The sequence below is a fragment of the Drosophila sechellia genome, chromosome 3R (genome assembly GCF_004382195.2).
Source record: "Drosophila sechellia strain sech25 chromosome 3R, ASM438219v1, whole genome shotgun sequence".
Classification (NCBI taxonomy): Eukaryota; Metazoa; Arthropoda; class Insecta; order Diptera; family Drosophilidae; genus Drosophila; species Drosophila sechellia.
Genome location: NC_045952.1, coordinates 19,765,093 through 19,786,206, shown reverse-complemented (window position 1 = coordinate 19,786,206; position 21,114 = coordinate 19,765,093). Strand labels below are relative to the sequence as shown.

The 21,114-nt window shown below is 43.0% G+C and overlaps 2 protein-coding genes across 2 annotated transcripts in view; one reads left to right on the top strand and one right to left on the bottom strand.

Moving 5' to 3' along the window:
- Nucleotides 1-11,893, top strand: part of LOC6607246 (dopamine D2-like receptor) — a 45,405-nt gene extending 33,512 nt beyond the window's left edge. The window contains exons 5-9 of the mRNA XM_032720767.1: nucleotides 1,757-1,989; nucleotides 2,304-2,532; nucleotides 4,152-4,290; nucleotides 4,360-4,734; nucleotides 7,631-11,893. Coding sequence (XP_032576658.1) covers nucleotides 1,757-1,989; nucleotides 2,304-2,532; nucleotides 4,152-4,290; nucleotides 4,360-4,734; nucleotides 7,631-8,960 — 2,306 coding nt within the window. The 3' untranslated portion in view covers nucleotides 8,961-11,893. The remainder of the gene's footprint in view (nucleotides 1-1,756; nucleotides 1,990-2,303; nucleotides 2,533-4,151; nucleotides 4,291-4,359; nucleotides 4,735-7,630) is intronic.
- Nucleotides 11,894-17,044: 5,151 nt separating this feature from the next.
- LOC6607245 (putative odorant receptor 85e) lies at nucleotides 17,045-18,709 on the bottom strand. Its single transcript, XM_002031988.2, has 3 exons — nucleotides 17,914-18,709; nucleotides 17,255-17,795; nucleotides 17,045-17,189 (listed from the first exon to the last, which is right to left on the bottom strand). The coding sequence occupies exons 1-3, from the start codon at nucleotides 18,699-18,701 to the stop codon at nucleotides 17,115-17,117; spliced, it is 1,404 nt and encodes a 467-aa protein (XP_002032024.1). The 5' UTR covers nucleotides 18,702-18,709; the 3' UTR covers nucleotides 17,045-17,114.
- Between the last annotated feature and the right edge of the window lie 2,405 nt (nucleotides 18,710-21,114).

The window sequence follows — 21,114 nt, the reverse complement described above, 5'->3', positions numbered from 1 at the left end:
TCCTGCCAACTTTGCTCGTCATCAGCTTCGCCGGCTATTTGTGTTTCAGTTTAGTTTTATGACGAGCCCTCCGCCCGATTTTGGCCCCATTTTATAACCATTTCGGCCCCATTTTGGCCCCATGCAAAGCGAGTTCTACACAAAAGAAATCAGCTAAAAATTTATTTACCCTGACTTTGGCTGCGGAACTGGAAAACGGGAAAGTTTTGCGCTTTTGTTTGAAATTTGTTTCGCATTTGTAAGTTGAAATGCTTTCCCCAAGAAAGGAGGCATCTCAAAAAAAATAAAATAAAAACCAAAATAAAGACAGAAACACAAATAAAAGCTTTGTCCTGCTTCTCAAAGGAGAAGTAAGCAACCGGGGCACTGAGGTTCCTGGAAAACCATCCCACACAGACCCCAAAACTCAGGTTCCGTTTGCTGTTTTCCCGGATCAGAATGTGCCCCAAGTTTCCCTTTTTTTTTCACTGGCCAGCACCGGCTTTTATTCCCGTTTCCAGTCGACTTTTTAGGTTGCAGCTTAAACAAATTTCGTTCATTTTAAAGGTTTTCGGCTACCGTCTGCTGGCCAAATTGATCTTATTGACACTTTACTTACGGGCCAAACGGTCTGGACGGCCCTATTTTTAGCCAAACCCAATGGCCGTGTCATTTGTAACATTTTCGCTTCGAGCTCGGAGGCTCGGCATTATTGCAATTTGAGCGAGAAATTGGAGGGCTGGAAAATATTGCCTGGCCATAAACAAATCCTTATGCTTGTTTCCCCCTAAAAAACAAAAAAAAATGCGTAAAGCTACGGCATTCAACAGATGCCATTGCCATTTCGTTAAAAATGAATTCTGAAAAATGTATAAAATGAAATGAACTCGTCATTAGGTCAATTTGTTTGGAATCAAAAATTTCCCCAAGAAATGGTTGTACATTTCGGAAAGTGATCATCAATATTTATTAGAACATTGATCTTAAAGCAATTTTTGTATAGTCGTCACTTTAACAAATCAAAGTTATATTTAAAGTCATACAGTTTCAACTGTATCGATCCATCTTGCCCCAAACTTATCTCATTTTCTGTGGGCTATCTCGTTAGGAAATTCCTTTTCCCAGCGGCCATACGGATTCATGTTCGACCAGATTCCGGATTCACAAATCCCGCGCCCAAATCTCAGGGCACACGCAACAACAGAGTAAACAGAAGTATCACTCACCGAATATGTGGAAGAGACTCGACTCGCTACAGAGAAACAAATCAACTTAAATTCAAATTTTAAAATGAAAAATAAATTACTTTATGTAAGGAAATGAGTCATGTTTTATAAGTCATTCTTATATTTTTTAATATTAGTCTTTTTGGCAGTGCACACACAATTGTACTTTTATGGGAGAGTGGCGCGCTGAGTTATGACGTCCAACAGCTGTGCAAAACGATGGCCACAGCATCGGGAATAGCCGCTCATATGTGGGCCAGTTGGCCTGAAATATGCTGCATAAGCTGACCCCTCTTGGCAATATCATTTGGCAGCTCACGAGTGAACCAGTGGCTCCCGGAAAAATATGGAAAAAAAAAAGGCGGGGAGTATTAAATAAAAATGGCTAGCCAACATTGCATTGTTTGTCGCTGACCAAGCCAATCGTAAATCGTGTGTACACATAGGTAGAAAGTATTGCAGCCACTTAATACAGTCATAAGTCGGTGGAGGAACATTTACAAGCTGGCCAAGTAAACACAATGGAGAATCGTTTTTTTTTCTTTTTGCAGGCTACTTTCCTTTGGGCTCGGAGCACTGCCTCACCTGGATCTGCCTGGATGTCCTCTTCTGCACGGCCAGCATCATGCACCTGTGCACCATATCCGTGGACAGATATTTATCGCTGCGATACCCAATGCGATTTGGCCGGAATAAAACACGTCGGCGGGTCACTCTCAAAATTGTTTTCGTTTGGCTGCTGAGCATCGCCATGAGCTTACCCTTGAGCTTGATGTACTCCAAGGTGAGTAATAGTGCTATTCTTGTGTTTATATTATATATATATTTATATTTCAAATATGCGTCAAAATATATTACCCTTTTGGCATTCTATTTCCCTTAATCGTATAGTAAAAACCCATTAAGAAGACTTTTCAAAGTGAAATTCCCCAGTTAACCTAGTACTTAAAATCTAGAGTGAAAATTACAAGCACTGTGCCATGTCAATAATTAAAATCCAAAGGGAGACAAGTGTCTGAAATATTTTGCGCATACATATGTCCTTTACTTAGCCAAATTAATTCCGTGCTCGCCCTGCTATCCCTCCTTTGATTCCAGAATCACGCCTCGGTGCTGGTGAATGGAACTTGCCAGATACCGGATCCGGTGTACAAGCTGGTCGGCTCCATTGTATGCTTCTACATTCCGCTGGGCGTGATGCTGCTGACATATTGCCTGACCGTCCGCCTTTTGGCCCGGCAGCGACAGAATCTGGGTGGTGGGCAGCAGACGGCGGCGGCCACTCCCGGATGGGCCAGTGGATGGCTCGGCCAGGCACCGGCCTTGGGTAAGGATGCTAGACACCACACTTCTGACCCCCAAAAGTGTCCACGAGGAGCTGCTGCTGCTGCTGCAGCTGCAGCTTAATATGATTTTCAGTTTGCCTAAAATTTGCATTTTGTTCTCCGGATTGCACTTTTTGCACTGAAAACTTTACACGACACTCGACAAAAGTAGAAAGTAGGAAATGGGCGGATCAGGATCGGCATGGGAAAGTGCTCAAAAGTGGGGGGGGGAGGGGGTTTCAACACTAGACAAACAATGCAGAGACATGTGCCGGATACTCCCTGAATCCGTGTCCCTGGGATTTCTGGGCCCAAAGTGCGACTAAGCCGCAGCAATGCACACAAAATCGACATTGTCGTCGACATTGAACCGGATGGAAATGGGGGGCAAGCACCCCAGGACAATCACCCGTTCCACCCACTTGCACACACAACCCTACAAATAGGATGAAAATCCGGCCCATATGTGTAGATAGCTAATTTCCACGTTGCCATGAATCGAGGGCCAGCTACGTAAATGGCTTGTAATGCTCTAAGAGCCTTTCCATAGTGCTTGACTAGTTTTAAAACCGAAGTTTTAAGCACCAACTTTTCAACGAAGCCTCGTTTTAGCCCCGTTGCGTGGGGGGAGTTTTAAAAAACTCAAAAGCTGCGGTAACTTGTCGTTTTATTAACCACTTTTTTTAAATTTCCATTACGCTTTATACATGTAGCATATATTAAAAAGTTAGCAGTCTGTTACTTTAGATTTAAGGAGACTTAATTGCTTCTTGCATCCCTAATTATCCTTCTCGTTACCAGCCCAGTTAACTGGAGCTTTTGGCTAAAAACAATCCAAGATCCCTCGCTTCCATTATCCCTTCACAATTCAATAGACCAGATTCAATTTATTTTAAGCATAACTAAGTGGCTCCTAATGCCATTGTCTGCCCGCAGAATTTATTCAGCGCTCCCATTTTTCATCCTATTGGATTGCCTTGAGCCCCAAAGGGGACAGAGAGTAATTTTCTGGGGGACAAGCTGTGGAGCTGTGGATGCCGAAAGTCAATACAGTTGGGGAATATTTAATGGACTGCTTCTGGTGGCGAATGCTGAATGCTGAATGGTAAATGCTGATGGTGATGGTGACTGCAGCCGAATCGCGTGCACTGCAGGGCATTTTTGCCAAAAATCGTAGCGAGCATTTAGAGGCGCTTCGCAGGACGCGCTGTCCCCGATTCGTCTGAGTGGATTTGAAGCCCAGCTGGGTGCGCATCTGTGTTGGTGCCGTGGATTTGGGCAGTTATTTTAAGCCAAATCTCTTAGGTCAGGCACGTAGTCGGATTTGCCATATTGTACTTTTTACACAGAGAGAAATATTTTAACATCTATTAAAAGAAGAATCAATCTGTCTAATCAATATAAAAAATGCACTTTACACAAGTTACAACACTTTCATGCACTAATTCATAAGGTTTGAACTTAACTAGCAGTACAATTTCTCTCAGTGCATATGTTGAAGGTGCTAAGTGTGCTCGTGCGAGTTTATTAGCGAATTTGTGACTTTTCGTAGCGCACTATTGGACTGAATGCAATTTAATGGAAACTGTATATCCGTTTAACCCGTGTTCGTGCTCCACAGAACGACGCTGCACCTGGCGGCGCCTTTTGAAACCGGGTCCGGGTAACGCCTCCTCGGTGTTGCACGCCCACTCGGCCAATTCCACGGATACGGATCTCAGCACTTTGGACAACCACGAGCTCTGGCTGCCCGATTCCAGGTGAGTTATCGAGTGAGCCAGCCAGTGTTGTAGTGCAAATTACCATATATATTATTCATGTTTATGTAGCATAAAGGAGCCAACGCCCACGACCATGACGGCCTTGCATCAGTTCGGCGCCGAGATGCTGAAGCTATCCCGTGGCCTGGAGTCGGTAGCCTCGTCATCCACCACCGGCTCACCTATCAAATCCGAATTTTCCCTATCGAACCACCTGCAGCTGCAGTACCCCAGCAGCCCACAGCGATATGCCGCCAGCCACCAGCAGTCGCACCACCACAACCACCAGCAGCATCCGGCCGGAGTTTACCACCAGCAGGCATCACCCAAAGGTCGCCACGGAACCACAGTCCTGGGGCTGTCCACCACCACGCTGGGCATCGAGCGGGAGAGCACTCGGAATTCCCTGGCCAGCAGTCGCATGGGCGGCGAACAGAGCGATGGGTGAGTTCATAAATAGTAATATAAATTAGTGAGTTCAAGTGATGGGATCTAAAATATAAAAAATACTATCTTAAATTTAAAAACCAAGCAAGATTAAGCATTGACAACTTTCTTAAGAAGTAATGTGATGCTCAAACATAATTAAATTGCTTCACCACTTAACCAAGGCAACCAGAATCTTCGTTGTCACAAACAATATTAACACAGACAATTAAATTCATTTATCTTTATCCTTTTTGTGGGCCACAATTTTCACTAGAATTGTGTCAAATCCCTTGAAAAACGTAGACAATTTGGGCAGGTACCTGGGAAAAACGTAAAGTTTCCGTGGCTCTTCACCTGACAAAAGGACAAACAGCTGCGATGGGCAAACCGTTTTGCCAGAGTGATCCTTTCTAGTCGCTCGCAGGACCTTTTTGTTGTCGCTGTCTCATCCGGTTCCGCGCTTGGCCAAGTGTGCTGACCACACCAAAAGCCAAGAAAATGCTCACTTCGAGTCCTTTTTGTGACTCGTTTACTTTCTCCTTTTCCATTTATTTAGTTTTCTTCTTTTTCGTGAGGTCCTTTTTGTGGCATTGCCTTTTATTGTCCTTCCGCCTTCGACTTGTTGTGAAATTTTTCGTAATAATTAATTTTTTTTCGCTACGTTTTCCTTTTTCTTTTTTTCGGTGGAAACTGTTTTATTTTGTTTTTTTTTTTGGCCAAAAGGCAGAGGCACTGCCTTTTTATTTGGCATTCGAGCCGCTCAAGTGATTTTGGCGTCGACTGAGGCCTTTTGCCAAAATGTGTTTTTCATTAATTTTCTAATTTTAGTCGACTGGCTTATGCTGGGATAAGAGATGCGACGAGAAATTCAATTAAAAAATTGAAAACATGGATAAACTGGCATGTTCAAGTAAATATGGGCATTCAGGTGGAACTAATATTAACTATTTAATTGCGTACAATATGAAATTCTATGGAAGTGCCTTTCAAATTCTAAAAATACTTTTTTTTTGACACTCAATCCAATTTGTTATGGTGCACGCATTTAGTTTTGATTTAATTGGTTATCAGATTTAGTCTGAAAAATCCCTCCAATAAAAGCTTGAATTTAATTTTTCGCAACGAATATCACGAAAATTGATATCTTAAATTCCCAGTTCGATTTTAAGCTTGAATAAAAGGCAGCTCAACTTGCGAAATGACTGCACATTTTATCTCGCTCAAATTTTCCCATTTAACCAATCCCTTATGCACGTTTATATCATATATCATTGTGACTGTGCGCCTTTCAGCCAAATGGGTGGCGGAGTGGAGTATTGAAGGCACTATGTGCCACATTGTTTGACAGTTGAACGAATTTGCACAATCAATAAAATGGATTTGGCTTCCTTTTGTCCGCAATGGAGGCGATGCCAAGTGGCAGAGGACGAAAAGAAATGCGAAGAGGTCAAAGTCGAGTGGCTTTTAATTGTTGCACATTTTGCCGTCTCATGCGGCAAAGTTGACAAATGATGCTGGCGATATTCTAATTTTTAAACTTGGCTGGGGGATTTCAAATCAGCTCAACACTTCGCCACATAAGAGTATATACTATATGTATATGCAAGTGGAGGGTGTATCCTGCGATGTCCTGATGAGCTCGGCGGCTGTTTAATTCCTTTGTGGGGGAAACAATAACAAAGTTGGCATCAGCTCGGCTTTGTTTCACTTGCATAATGAGTAGCTGGTCCCAATCCCCCCTCCCCACGCCCCAATTGCTTAGCCCTGTTCCAACGCATCTCAATTTATGCGCACGTCTCGTGCACACAAATCAAAAACGCGAAGGATGCATAATGAGCTGACATCCTTATCCTGCGTCTTGGCAGCACCGAGCATCCCGATCCCTGTCCTCCCTGCAGCCAACGCCACTTGGCCTTCTGTCTGCTAACGCCTTCATTAGCAGCTAACCACGCCCCCAACGACGCTGCCGCCCACCGTCTTGGCCAAATAAAGTTGGCGCACATTTGCATGCAGGGCAAAACGGGCGGCAGGACAGAAAACCGCAAAGGCAGCTGGCAAATTTATGCGCTTTATTAAAATGAATGCAAAATGAGGCGGTACAGAAAAAATATCTATATGCAATATAATAATATATAACTTTAAATTAAAGCTAGACATATGAGCTATGTATTTCTGTAATTAATAATATAAAATTCTAATTAATAATATAAAATTCTAATTAATAATATAAAATTCTAATTAATAATATAAAATTCTAATTAATAATATAAAATTCTAATTAATAATATAAAATTCTAATTAATAATATAAAATTCTAATAGTAAGCTACAGTAAATCAAAGCAAAATAGCTAATATAATAGTAGTAGTAAATAATATTGGATTATTTTTCCAAGTGTACCACAAACAACGGTGCAAATGAAAGGAAAAGCTCTCAAGGAAAAATGTTAGGAGGCGGTAAACCACAAAGAGCAAACACAAAAAATGTTGCCTACTTCCCGGCAAAACAGGTGAAAGAAACGAGCTGACCACAAAGCGTTCTGGCTTTTGTTGAATTGCCGTTAGCGAGTGTTCACTGCATTGTTTTAGGCACCTCGCCTCCGAATAGAGTTTTGCCAATTGGCTGCGCAATTTTAATTAAAAATGTACGACGCCGAAGGGGGGAGAAGGTAAAAGAAAATGGCTCGGCATTGGGTACTAAATCAATAAATCGGTGGGGTATGACATAGACATATTTTATATATTTTCGTTACTAAAACCACATGGTTCCTTTTGTGCTATGCTGCTTCAATTTGATTCAGGAAAAACGTTTAAGAAACCACCTTTTTTTAAAAGGAGAAATCATTTTAAATAATTTAAGAACTTTAACATAAGGTTATATTTATTTAATCAGTGAAGTTCTTTTCTTTTCAGGACTCTTTCACAGCTTTCCCAACGATTGCGAGCGTATAAGAAGCGAAGAAGAGCTTCGTCAGCTGTTCCAGGACGTGACCGACGTGCCGGGCACGAGGACGCAGACGAGGATGTGGACACTCCCACGTCAACGCTGCGCCGTCACAAGCGCCATAATAGTCTGCCCAAGAACGCACTCTATCCGCGACACACCACTGTACAGGAGAGCCTCGATGACGACGACGACGAGGAGGAGGAAAGTACGCAACAGAAGGATCAGCAGACTAAGTCGAAGATCTGCCACTCAGACACCGAGCTTGATCCTCCGCAGAAGTCGAAGCAGTGCCACATAGCCGGTCAGAATCACCAGTCGGACTACCTGCAGCTGCCCTCCGTTTGCACCTGTCCGTATTTCGGGGACAGACCGCTCCAGAATTGTGTGAAATCGGCGGAAGTGAAGATTATTTCGTCCGCCTTCCGAGTGACCACCACCACGACAGCGGTGAGCAGTTCGCCCAGCGAGATGGAGCTACTCATGTGCAGCAGTGGCAATAAGAAGTCACTGACCTCCAGTGTGAGTGCCGGCATGACAGGTGGGCCGGCAGGAGCAGCTCCGGCCACAGTTGGCTCCACCCTCAGTCCACACTCTGCTCACAATCAGGGCAGCTCCCTGACGGTTCAGAGCGATGGCAGTGGGTACTTGGCTGCTCCGGGAACTCCGTGTCCTGGCCGACGAAAGTTGAGCATCTCAAAGACCGCCTCGGTGGTCACGTGGGATTCCAGTCGTCACCGACGGCGGGGCAGCAGTTTTGGCGGAGTGCGAACATCCTTGCTGCTGACGCCAACCAAAACAGCGACCACCTCCATCTCATCCACACCCTTGAGAAGATCGGCCACCCTGAGGAGTCACCAGAACATGAACTACCAGGGAGCGGGCGAGTGTGGGGGCAAGACCAGGACGACCACATCCTCGCCCTGCATGTTGCAGCGTCAGCAGACGGTGCGATCTCATCACTCGCGCAACTCCAGCGTGATCTCCAGGAACTCCTCGCGTCACGGCAGGATCATCCGGCTGGAGCAGAAGGCCACCAAGGTGCTGGGAGTGGTGTTCTTCACGTTCGTGATCCTCTGGTCGCCATTCTTCGTCCTCAATCTCCTGCCCACGGTGTGCGCGGAGTGCGAGGAGCGAATCAGCCACTGGGTCTTCGATGTGGTCACCTGGCTGGGCTACGCTAGCTCCATGGTGAACCCCATTTTCTATACCATCTTCAACAAGGTGTTCCGGCAGGCGTTCAAGAAGGTCCTGCTGTGCCGCTATTCCAGCACGAGTGCCTGGCGACCGAGCAGATAGCAGACGCCTGTTAAACCGGGCAAACTCAAGACGAATACCCACAAGTGCGCCAGTGTGGATTTTCAGGATTCCACTGCTCCGGTGCGTGGCGTTCTGAAAAGAAGTGTGGCAGTGGCAAGTGACATATAAATACGGCAAAGGCCGGTCATTTCGCCCTGCAGTCCACCGCACAACGTGTCGTATACGCAATCTCGGAGGGACGATAATTCCCATCCGCACTCCGCACCGCTCACACGTGTGTCCTTGGGGCTTAAATGCTTATGTGCCTCTAATTAATTTCAAATTCAATTTGCATGCCATTGATAACACATGTCCCAGGCGTAAGAAGTGGAGCCGAGTGAATTAAATATTGAAGTGGAGTCGGATCCCCGCAGGATTGCCAAGGGTCGGGGATTAAACTGGCCACAGACAACAGCATAACGAGCATGCTACTCGCCCCTGGTGGTTCCTTTGCGAAACCCCACCCTTTCCCTCAGCCCTCAGCCCTCAGCACTCAGCAAACGGTGAGGATGCAATTAATTGCGGAATGTTTGCTTTCGAACAACGTAATACCGGCAAACACATTTACTTTATAGCAACGCTCTTCATTTATCGACAAAGTTGTGGCTCACAGAAAATTCATGTCAATCTGTTGATATTTGATAGCATTTTCCGCGAAATTTAAAGTTTGTATATATAATGTTAAACGTTTAAAATTCCTAAAAAAGCGCCAATGTCGCTTCGCAGACTTCGATCGATAAACGCTATTTGGTTCGGCATTTTGGCAATTATGCATTAAATTTATGGCAAATTCGCTGGCCGCCAATGCACAAAGAATTTCATCGGTATCCATTAAAGGAACCGACACGTACACAAATCCCCGGCAATTTGTGACTTTTGTTGTTTGTTTGTGTGGTTGGACCGGCAGATTGCTATTTTTATTTGAAAAGTTCATTCATTTTGTTTTATTTCTGTGGCCAAATGAAAAATTTCAGCTGGTCACGTAAGAATTTGACGGCCAGGATGTGAATGGAGAATCCGGTGGCCAGAAGGCAGCCAGGAAGGAGCCTGCTGGCCAAATCGAAGACCAAGTCGGAGCAGCTGGCTGAAGGACATCAAACAACAGCAAGGGGCCAACTGTAATAACGAAAGCCGGATGAAAGTTTCGAATGTTTTAAAGTCCCAGATGAGCAATACACTTTCGGATGGTTTGGGTTGTGGCAAATGATAGGTAATGACGCCATTAGTGGCAGCCACTCAAAGACCCTGTCTCGATGACACCTCACAAAAACAGCCGGCAAAATTTGTGTCATTTTTGCTGACAAATTTGTAGCACCCCGCCCACCAACCCCCCCAGAAACTTCGCACAGCAGGCGGCTGTGAAAATGCTGAGAACAAACATAAGGAAACACTTGGAAATTTATAGCAATTTTATAGCCGGTGGAAATATTTTTTCCACTTCATTGAATCCTTGGCAGGAGCAGGTCGCGCCCCAGTCTCAAAGTGTCGCACTCGGGGAACTTCATTGAACTTTAACGGCAGGCCGTCGGGCAAACAACAAAGCCAGGCCGTCAGAGACACCCGATGGACCTGGTTGTAGCACAACTTCCGTTTCCTCTACCACCTCGCCTTCCGCTGATTCTGCAACATACGCTCGTTTGGGGGGCAACATTACAGTGGCCGAAATACCTGGGCAAAGTTTTTGCAACTCATTTTTAGGACCGCAAAATGCAAGAGTGTAAATAGTCGGCTATTAAAAACTTTGTTCGGTTTTCCCTTTGCTAATACGATTCTTAAATTTTAGAACTTTTTTTACCTTTCAAAGTGATTTTCCCAACAAAAACATTACGTGAAAATCTTCCTTTAGGGGTTTTTAAATCATATCAACTATTTTCCTCTGACCACTAGCAAAAGTTTTGTTCAACTTTATTGGTCTGATTAAAAAGTTAAAGAGCTCTTGTAGTTACTAAACGGCAAAAAGCGTACACAATAGACAAGTTTTGATAGTAGAAAATACTCAACACATGGCATCAAACATTTGTCTGAAGCACATAAGACCCAGAAGAACTTCACAATAGTATAAGTTCAAAACGAATTTAAAACAAACTCACACAGCACAGTAAATATAACTTGTATTAGATGTTTTGAAAGCTAGTCATGTACTATCTATTCACTAAGAAACTGTAAATTGTAGATTGATTTATCACTGATTTAATGAGATAAATCAAAAAAGGGGAGCATTGTGACAAAACGCTTTTACCAGTAGTTATAAGGAGTGGCGTTTAGCAGATGCCAACTCTGGACCTAAACTGACCTATGGACTAAGTAACTCTTGTAAATACTTCAACCAACAACAACAATAACACCCTTGGGGCAATCAAGTTGTGTATTAGTATTTGTGTTTAGTCTAAGGATCGAATGATTGAGGTAGAAGAAAAACCCGTCAAGCCCTGCCCTGATTAGATTAGATTGTAGTGGAGCTTGATGGGGATGTTTTGTGATTTGTCGGCAGATGGAACATGTACACTATTGTATAACTAACTATCAAAACACCTCCAACAGGACAATGGAAAGCCGAGAGCATTTTTGATTATTATTATTCAAACCTAAGGTTTCCACAGAGCGAAACTTTCGAATTTGTAAAGGAATTAAGAAAAACAAATCCGACATGGATATTTAACAATAAGAAGCTGAACTAATCAAAATTGCTTTCACTGATAACAAAAACCAAAAAACATATAAATAAGAAATCTAAATAGCCCGAAATGACATATCCCCATGTATAAGTGTGTATTTTATGATATAGCCATAGCGAATCCTTCCTAATCTAAGTCAAAGACACTGAAACGTAGATAAAGAAATATGTGAAACATATTAGCTATAATGTTTTATGATTTGTACAAATGTTTTCTGATTGTATTCGGTTTGTATTAAATGTGCATTACATAAATTGACCGCCACTGCGTTTTATTCGGAAAATGCTCTTTGCAAAATGTATAGTATATAAATGGTAATGATGATTGGGCTGGCAGTCAATCAATCCATCGAAGCCACGATGGAAAATGTATCTCAAAGGAGCGCTAATATGCAAACCATGCCGCCGCACATAAATATCCATACGGAATTCCACTTAATTAAGTAGCAAATTGCCTTGAAAGCCACATTGATTTCGCTACTACTATATATATATTCCATTTCGAGCGTTCTTTGAATTGAAAACATTTTAAAATTTAAGTCAATCGGCTGAAGAAACGTGCACATTAATGGTAGGTTTATAAATATTTGTTGTGTGAAGTATTGAAATAGCAGCTGTGCGTTTGCTAACCTTTTCCCAAGAACCATTCCCGTAATTGGTAGTGATCCAGGTCTTGATGCATCATTATATAATGGGTGAAACAGAAATAGAATATTTTCCATTGACAGCCTGATGGCACATCTGCAATTCAAACTTAATTTCTGTTGCCCACGTTGTGTCCACTCAAACAATAATGCGTATACGACCAGTTGGACTGCGTGGACCGCATTGCAGTGTGGGCGGCACTTAAAAGACAAGCCAAACAGAAACGAGCTTGGTGCATTATCCTCACAAGTTCAACGATAAAATGATAATTATGCCCGGCCACTTGACAAATTAATGCACGCTAATGCGGCACAAATTTTGTACTTCAAGAGGCTGTTGAATTTTGCGGAATGCGCACAGAAAATCCCCCGCACAAAGTAGCAGCTCTAAACGGGGGGTAAAGAAAAAAACCCGTAAAAAGTGAGCAAAGTCAAAATTGCGACTACTCAGCGTCTGTTAATTTTATTTGCAGCTTCAAGGGCTCGTAAAGTAGCGCGGAAAAGAGGCCGTTTAATGGATTCCCTTCGGCCCTTCTCTACTCTTCAAGCTGGCTAAAAAACCAAAAAAAAAAAAAGGAAAAGGTCCCCTGCACTTGAGAAAAAGTTACCATAATAAACGGTTTTTGTGCGAAGCGACAACGCCGCCAACTTGAAATTTCTGGCCAAGAGCGCCTGCGGGTAGGCAACAAAAAAAAGAAAGAACAGCATGGAAAGCATTCCCGAAACTCTGAAGCACTTTCATGCGCTTCCAATCTGCATGCATATGTGTGCGAGCTCAAAGGTGCGGGTGATAATAGTTCTTTTTTTCCGCAAATATTTGCAATTGCAAAAGCGGTTTTCGCGAAAAGCGGGCTGGGGCTGTTGTTGCACTTAAGTCTACTACTACAATCAAGCGGCGATCGGATAAAAACCCACTCACATTCTGTTTGTTCATTGGTCGCACATATCAGCGAAACAACAAAGGCAAGTGAAGCCGTAGTTGGTGTTTAAATATTTTTGTTTGCCGTATAAAAAACACTACTAAATAGCAGTTGAACGACTTGCTAATACCCTGCTTAGTGACATAAATGTTAAGATATCTACTGGCTTTCGGTAAGAAATTTGAAGTTAATAGACATAGAAGAGGCAAAGAGGTAGAGATATATATTCTTCCGAAATTCTTAATGTCAAATACTACAGCACTGCCAACTGGAAAATATGTTTCTCGTTTTGCATTAGCAGCAGGGGAATCTCAAATCAGCATTAGCGTTCCACTTGGCTTTGAGTGGCAAGTCTGATTGTGTAACAGGATTTCGCAGTCCTTATGTTCAATTGCCAACAAATTGTGTGTAGTTTCAGGCAAACTGCAGGGTATGAAAAGCCTCAGTTGCTGCAGATTCCCATTTACCCTTGGCTTTCTACCAAATGGACATGCAATCCTATACATATATCTATATATATATTATATTGCAGCTGGGAAGTGCGGGGAAATCATGCCACCTGCCATGAAAACTGTATACATTGATTGCATTGATTTATGGCCCAGATGCTGCTCCATGTCGCTTGTTGCGCACTTTATGGCCATTTCGATTGGCTCTTTGCATCAGCAAAAAAGGCTGAATTGCAATGCCGTTCCTTTTGCCAAGTGCCGTGCCATTTGCAACATTTTAAAGCCGCTTTGCGGCAAAAAGCCATCCATCCACAGGCCCACAAGAGCCAACTCACAAGGACTATAGTCACATTATGTCGAATCCCAATCAAATGGCAAGGCGCTGACAATAGGCGGATGATTTCGAAAGAGGCTAAAAGACGCATTTTGGTTATATTGAGAACGTGATTAAGTATAAGGGACTAGTTTTAGCCATTTCCATAGCTAATTTTAGTGCTTATTTGCTGCAACTATTTATATTCGATACTTTAACCAATTTAATCGTTTTTTAATCAGACCCACAAAAATCTGCATTCAGCTAATTGAAAGCCAGCATATCTGAGTGTGCGTGACAAATTGCCGAGCTGGTAAAGAAGCCGTTAACAAGGATATCCACTCACCACCGGCAATCCTTAATGGGAAATTATGGGCGACTTTGTTTTGTTTCGCTCTGCGTGTGAGTGTGTGTGCCTTTCGGGAGGGAGGTCCTTTTGTTCCGTCCACAGGCGAATGGCCGTTGGCTGAATCGTTTGCAATTTATGTGACAGCATCAGCCACACACACGCACACACAAAACCCTATTTACCTTTATGTTTGCCGTCTGACATTGCGTATGCGACATGTTGCACAATCCGAAGGCAATTCAGAGTCCGAATTTCACAATTACTCGCCCAGCTGCGGACAGCATGCAAATGTAATATGAAGTAATAATGAAATTAGCAAACAACGGACGAGCTCTTTGACATCAACAGGGCTGTCCTGATTAGATTACCTCCACCCATAATGATGTTGATGGAATGGCATTTTGGCAGGTGCAGGACCCTTGCTGGTCCTTGCTGAGGTGTGAATTGAATCGGAGTTCATTGGATCACAGCTCAAGTTGGCATTTATAATGACTTCGAATAATTGCATTTTGCTGCCTAATAGCTAATGTTTCCTTACAAATTCATTTAAATTGATGTGTTGAAAGTGGATGGTTTATCTAAAGCAAGTTTGCCATCGTAGCCATTGTAGATTTTTATAAATTTTAAGCTGGTCATTAGACTGTTTTGAAATCATGATATCCTCGCCAGCTGTCGTTGGTTTCCTTGAGCATAGATTGGAATTTTGTGCTGGCGATAATATTGATTGCTTTCAATTAAAATACCGCCAGCTGACTGCCGAAAAAGTTGACACGGCATGCCTTTGTGTTAATTTAATTTCAGGATACCTACTACTTCAAAGTTGTCGACTGCGGGGCCAAAGTGCCAGGATATTGACAGCAATGCCTGCGGCTAGATCCTGTCAATTCTATGCGGGCATCTACACAGTTTTCGTTGGCCCAATGCCAGTTCGCCGACAGGACGACAGCCTGGATGAGAGTGGAAATTCTGTTTTCGTTCAACCACTCAACTTTAATTCACTCAGTTGGAGCTTGGGCTTAAAATCAAATTAGTTTTTTACACACACTTCGAAGTTTTTATGTGCAGCTAATGGATCAAACGAATTTAAAGACCATTAACGTGCGCCTTTAAATCCTTTTTCAATTTACACGCTGCAAATGTAAGCCCTTTGGTCCACTTTTTATGAATAAATAAAATAAATTGTAGAGCTCAACTGTATTTTTTTGATGGAAATAATTAAAGGGCATTTTACCTCATCACTAAAGTATTTGTGTTTGGCCAACTTTAATTAAAATTGTTTCATTTTTTAATCATATTCGTAACGGGAAAGATAATTTTTTCCAATATTGATATTAATGAATTCCTTTGATTAGCATTTTAATGATGCCAGCTAGAGAGATCCTTGCTGATGCCTCCAATGGTTCCAGATGGCTGGACTTATCCGGGCAATCATTGCGCCAGCTTATGTCTCCATTTATGGACTTTGTCCGATGGCCGATGCAAATGCTCCTGCCATTGAATGCATTATTTTTCCCGCTAATACCATGGAGACCGGCCACTTGGGCAGTGTGCTTGACCTTGGTCCTGCGCTGCCGATGGCCTGCCGTGCTGCCCGTTGCCATGGCATCGAGTGGCATTTGTGGGGGAAATATGGCAGGACATTTGTCTGCGGACCAGGAAAGCTCAACTGTGCAGTGCGCTTATCAAATATCGTGTAATATAAATGTCCTGCTACGGCCACGGCAGACACGCATAAAGGTAGTTAGCAATGAGAGAGGAAGCGGAAGTGGAGAAAGTGAAAGGCATTTCCGCTGACGAAACCGAACCGAGCACAAAAAGCACAATACAAAGCGAACAAAAAGGTAATCATCTAAGCGCGATGGGTGCCCAAAGTAGGCGGCAAAAACTGAAACAAATGAGTCCCTATAAATACACACGTAGCAATGCCCCCCATTCACATTCGCATTCACATTCACACACCTTATACCTCATTCCTTATGCCCTATTTCGCATTTCCCCCATTTTCCCGGTAGCGCCAACCATTTATCCACCCGGATCCAAAGTTATATCAAGTCAGCGGGCAAAGAAAGAGAACTTTTTGCTATGTGGGTGTCTGGGTATTTTGTGTCTGTGACACAATGAAAAATGCAAAGCGCAAATGAGTTGAAAACTTTGCCATAAGTTTGTGTGCGTACGACGTGCAATCGCAAAATTAAAGTCGACTTTTAGGCGTCTTACAAAATCTGAGAACTTTGCACAACAGATACGCGTAGACATTACAGCAACGACCATTTTAAGTGGGTACATTAGCTGGCACTCAAAATTCTGTCAAAGGGAATATTTTGGGGGCCTTTTTACATTCTGTCTTGTAATAGTGCAAATATTATAGACTTTTGGGACCCATAAAAAGCTTTCAAAGTGCTCAAATTGAAAGGCCAAAACTAATAAGACTGCATGAATACATGTTGGATATTACTTTAAAAGAATAATAAAAGAATAAAAGAATAACTTCAAGTACACCTTCATTTCATCTAAAGAGCATCTAATTATCGCCCTGAAAATTGCTTAAATTTTCAAAACGTGGACTCTGCCCCGAAAATCGTTGGAGAAGGAGCTGTTTATCAGTGACAAGCCGAAGGCAAAAGAGACATGGGACTTAGTGCCGCTTTTCGCGGCGGTTCCTTGCCACCAAATGTGAGTGGCACCCACGTCTGCTTGTGCTGCAAAATGTTAAGCAAACATCGGTACGCGGAAACGCAAATATTATTTGCATTTTACTCGACTTGTTTTTAATGTGCTAAATAAATATCAACGCATGGTACCAGCTTAGAGGTCCGATTCCGTCTTCTTGGCAGCCAACTTTTGCAGCAAAGTCAAGAAGCTGAACGCCTGCGTTATAACCTGAAAATCAAAGTGTCTTTGTAACTTAAATGGTTCGTTTTTGAGAGAAGCGAGTCTTTTCTTACCGATCTCAGACGATTCACATCCATCACATAAAACTTGCCGGCAGTCACGTGAACTGCACGTCGACTATTGACCAGGAAGATGAGGATGTCCTGGCGGATGAAGTGGGCGTGCTTCCACCACGACCCCCTCCAGAAGGCGTCGCCAGATCGAATGCTATGCCGACTGAGGAGTTCGCCGCAATAGGTGAACATTAGGAGCTCGAAGATGGTCAGTCCCAAGTACTGCAGCTGGTTGACAATCCGCAGGACCTCTCGAGTACCCGAAACGCCCACAAAGACCAGCAGGCAAAGCTGGAAGGTAATCTGCAGTGACTTGACCAGACAATATGGACTGAATAGGTTCTCCAACTCCTGCGAGCAGTGCAGGATGAAGCGATGCAGGCGAACGCATTCCACCAAGGCGTTGTGAAATGCATTTCCTTGGTCAGGACATTTTCGTCCTGCCGACAATCTCAGCAGATCCGTCGGATGCTCCTGCAGCACAACGTACTGATTTAATTCCCTGTTGGAGTCCCGCAACAGCAACTCCTCTTGCAGCAAACTAAATTAAAAAGGCACTGGTATTAAATAATTAAAAATAGTTCCAAAAAGATAAAAAACAAAATGAGTTGCAAAAACGGGAAAGTTTTGAATTGAATTGCTGTAGAACAGATACCAACCTCAGGCCATTTACAGACTCTCCGCCCAGCAGCTTGGTATGGGCATCCAGGTTCTTTAGGCTGCAGTAGAGCACATCGAACTGTCCCAGGAGCAGCAGGCTCAGGGTGACAAACAGTGATCCCCCGAATCCAAAGGTCATGCCCACAAGGATCTGGCCGAAAAGTTGTGTAGCATACACCGCCGTATATGTGATGGGACCCAGGGCGTCGAAGGGATACCAACATTGGAGCGGCAGCATCCGGATGCCCAGCATCAGTGGCGAAACGCCCCAGGAAATCACGCCCAACAGGCAGGACATTATCCACACCACCGTGAAGTTTCTGGACATCCTAAAGGCCGCATGGCTACTCACAAAGGTCACCCCGGCCAGCGAATGATGGCGATACTCCCGGTTCATGTGCTCCATGTAGGCCAAAAGGCGCCGGGAGCGCAGGCACCAGTAGATGGTGCCGTAGCCCGTGAAAAAGTATATTATGGTCATGGTGAGGGCATCCGTTATGGCCTGCAGCTCCCCCGTCGGCAGGACATCCAGTGTGGTTTTCGTGAACAGGACACCCAAATGCAGCGAGGTGAAAATCACCGTGGAACAATAGACTTTGGCCAGCACTTGACCAATCATTTCCAGCCGCTTTGGCCACCATTTGGGTAACCGCGGCGATGGCTTCGTGCCCATCGCCAACTGGAGACCCATCAGCAAGCGGAAGAGATTCGATTCCCTAGCCGGATCCAGTCTAATATCATACCTGATGTCCGCATCGACGTTGCCGTGGAACTGAAGACTGGCCATCGACTGGATTTTGGCTGTCTAATCGAACTGCTTATGGACTCCTCGAGTCTTTTGGGGCTCCTATTTAAAGGACCCTGAATTTATGCATTAATGAGTTTTTAAAAGTTTTACCCCGCCGAGTAGGAAAAGGTGTCTGGCTGGGCGTGGCTCATAATTAACCGACTAAATGCCTAATTGCTTCGGAAAGTCAAAGTTGGCGAATATTTCGAAATATATAGCTCATTTTGATCACGAAGTGGTATTATAAATTATAATTTATAATGGGTTCAAGGATATACCAGAAATCGATGTTGTTTATAAAGATGTCTACATGGGCGTTGCTAATAAATAATCAGCTTAATTAACGTAAAATATATATTTTTTAAAAAGTTATAATTAAGCTGTAGCACACAAATAAATCAAAGATTTTTCTCTGCAGAACTGAAGTTTAAACGCATTATGATACACAAACATCAGTACTAACTTTCATTTTTTAATAACTTCCGCGCAATGTGCGTCATTTCACTCATTTTCCTAATAGATGCCAAGCTGGATTAGCCATTTAATACAAATACTAACCCCCTTAGTACATTGTTTCAACCATAAATGAAAAACTGAAACCGCAGGCAATTTGACTGGCATACATATGCGTTGTTATTTCCATTGAGCTATCCTTTCCTACGCATTTTTTGCATTGCAAAACTTGACCTTCGTGACGGAAATATCCTTAAATATAATTGCAGCGCAATTTGCATTTATTGAATATGAACGTGAAAATCCATATAGTTGGCATTACGAACGCCTAATTGCCACCAGACCTTCGTGGCATGCCACTTTCCGCATTCGAGAATCGACATTGGGGAATCGAGAAAGGAAACGGGTGAAATGGCTCATAGAAAATGCTAATTGCCAAGTGAACTTTGCACACCTTGCAGGTGGCAAAAAGCAAACCATATGCTAGCGTGTCGTGATCATGTAAATTAGTTCTGCCGTCGAGCCATTTAATTAGCCCCCAGCGACACGCAATTAATTCAACAAAATATTTAGCGAGCGGTTAAGGTTGAAGTTGACAAGTGTATTTGGCAGCTTTTGACCGACCATGTTCCAAGCTCCATGCTCCATGCTCCATGCTCCATGCCCCTGATTCATGGCCAATACAAATGCGAGCTAATTTAATTCCCTGCGGGCTCCTGTTTTTATTTCCACAAAATTGTTACACACTGTTGGCATAATGGTTGGTGGTTTTGCAGTCCTGCGGGTTTTGCTTTATGTCTGAATTATCTCTGCTCCTTGGCAGCTACTTGGCCAAATGGTTGTCGGGCGGGCTGTAAATGGCGAAACTTTAGAGCTCCTGCGTCCTGCGGCTCCTGGCCAATGCGTTTTATGTGTGAGTCGATTTCATTATATATGCACCTTTTCTTCTTTATTTTCCAACCTGTCAGCGTGTTCTCACGCATGTCGGAGAGTTGTGTTTCGAGTGAGTTTCACCCGCTGTGATTTATTCAATCAACCTGTGCGACATCCTCGAGCTTTTGAGCTGCCTTTATTATTTAGACATCTTTGTTGTCTCTGGCGATGCGCCTTATGCGAGTTTAATGCCACTCGTAGGGCTTGGCAAACTTGGCTGCCACATTTAATCTGCATAATTTTTATGAAAATTACAATGGAAAACTCGGTACGAGGACGACGAATAAGATACATTTTTACTCATAGCAAAAGAGAATTACTTTTAAGATGTTCCACAATCCTCGTGGCGCTTTAATTGCCGTCACACGCGGCGTATGCTTAATAAAAATGGCGTATGCTTAATAAAAATTTTCATCTCTGCTTTTAAAGCTTTATGTGGGTATAGCAATTGCTTAAATGTTTTTTTTAAATATTTATTGAATTTTTAATTTTCGGTATTTATTCAACCTATTTATTTACTGCTTACATTTCACTCTAAATATAAAACAAACAGCCGTTTACCCAAATGTGTTTCTGTTTTAAAACCAATACATAATCTGTGCTCAAAAAAAAATCACTTGTAAGAAAATAAATCAACTTTTGAATATCAACGATTCATATCGGATTTTTTATATGCATTTGTGTCAAAAATTGATTGAAATAGTTGGCATCAAATCTCTTTCCGTTTTTTAAGCCTTCCTTTTCTGCACACATTCCCAAATTGAAATTCGTTTATTTTGTTCATTTCATGCCCGTAATCCAGTGATAAAATAAAATTAACAAAAAAAGGATCCACTCATTTCGCTGTTTTTGGATGCACCTGGCGGTATGCACAGTTTTTAATTAAATGTCGCAACGTACATATATGAAAATAACCCACCTGAAAAAATATTTTTAGAGCTTTGTGCCAACTGCCCTGCCGCCCAACCCACATCCCCTGGATTCCGGATTCCAGATTCCGAGGATCTGGCTGCAATTCCATTGTGCA

Bases quoted from the DNA above. Each gene is read 5' to 3' on its own strand.
- LOC6607245 (XM_002031988.2), bottom strand. From the start codon at position 18,701: ATGGCCAGTCTTCAGTTCCACGGCAACGTCGATGCGGACATCAGGTAT. The intron at 17,796-17,913 runs GTTGGTATCTGT...TTTTTAATTTAG, and splicing joins GAGTCTGTAAATGGCCTGAG to TTTGCTGCAAGAGGAGTTGC. The intron at 17,190-17,254 runs GTAAGAAAAGAC...TTTGATTTTCAG, and splicing joins ATGTGAATCGTCTGAGATCG to GTTATAACGCAGGCGTTCAG.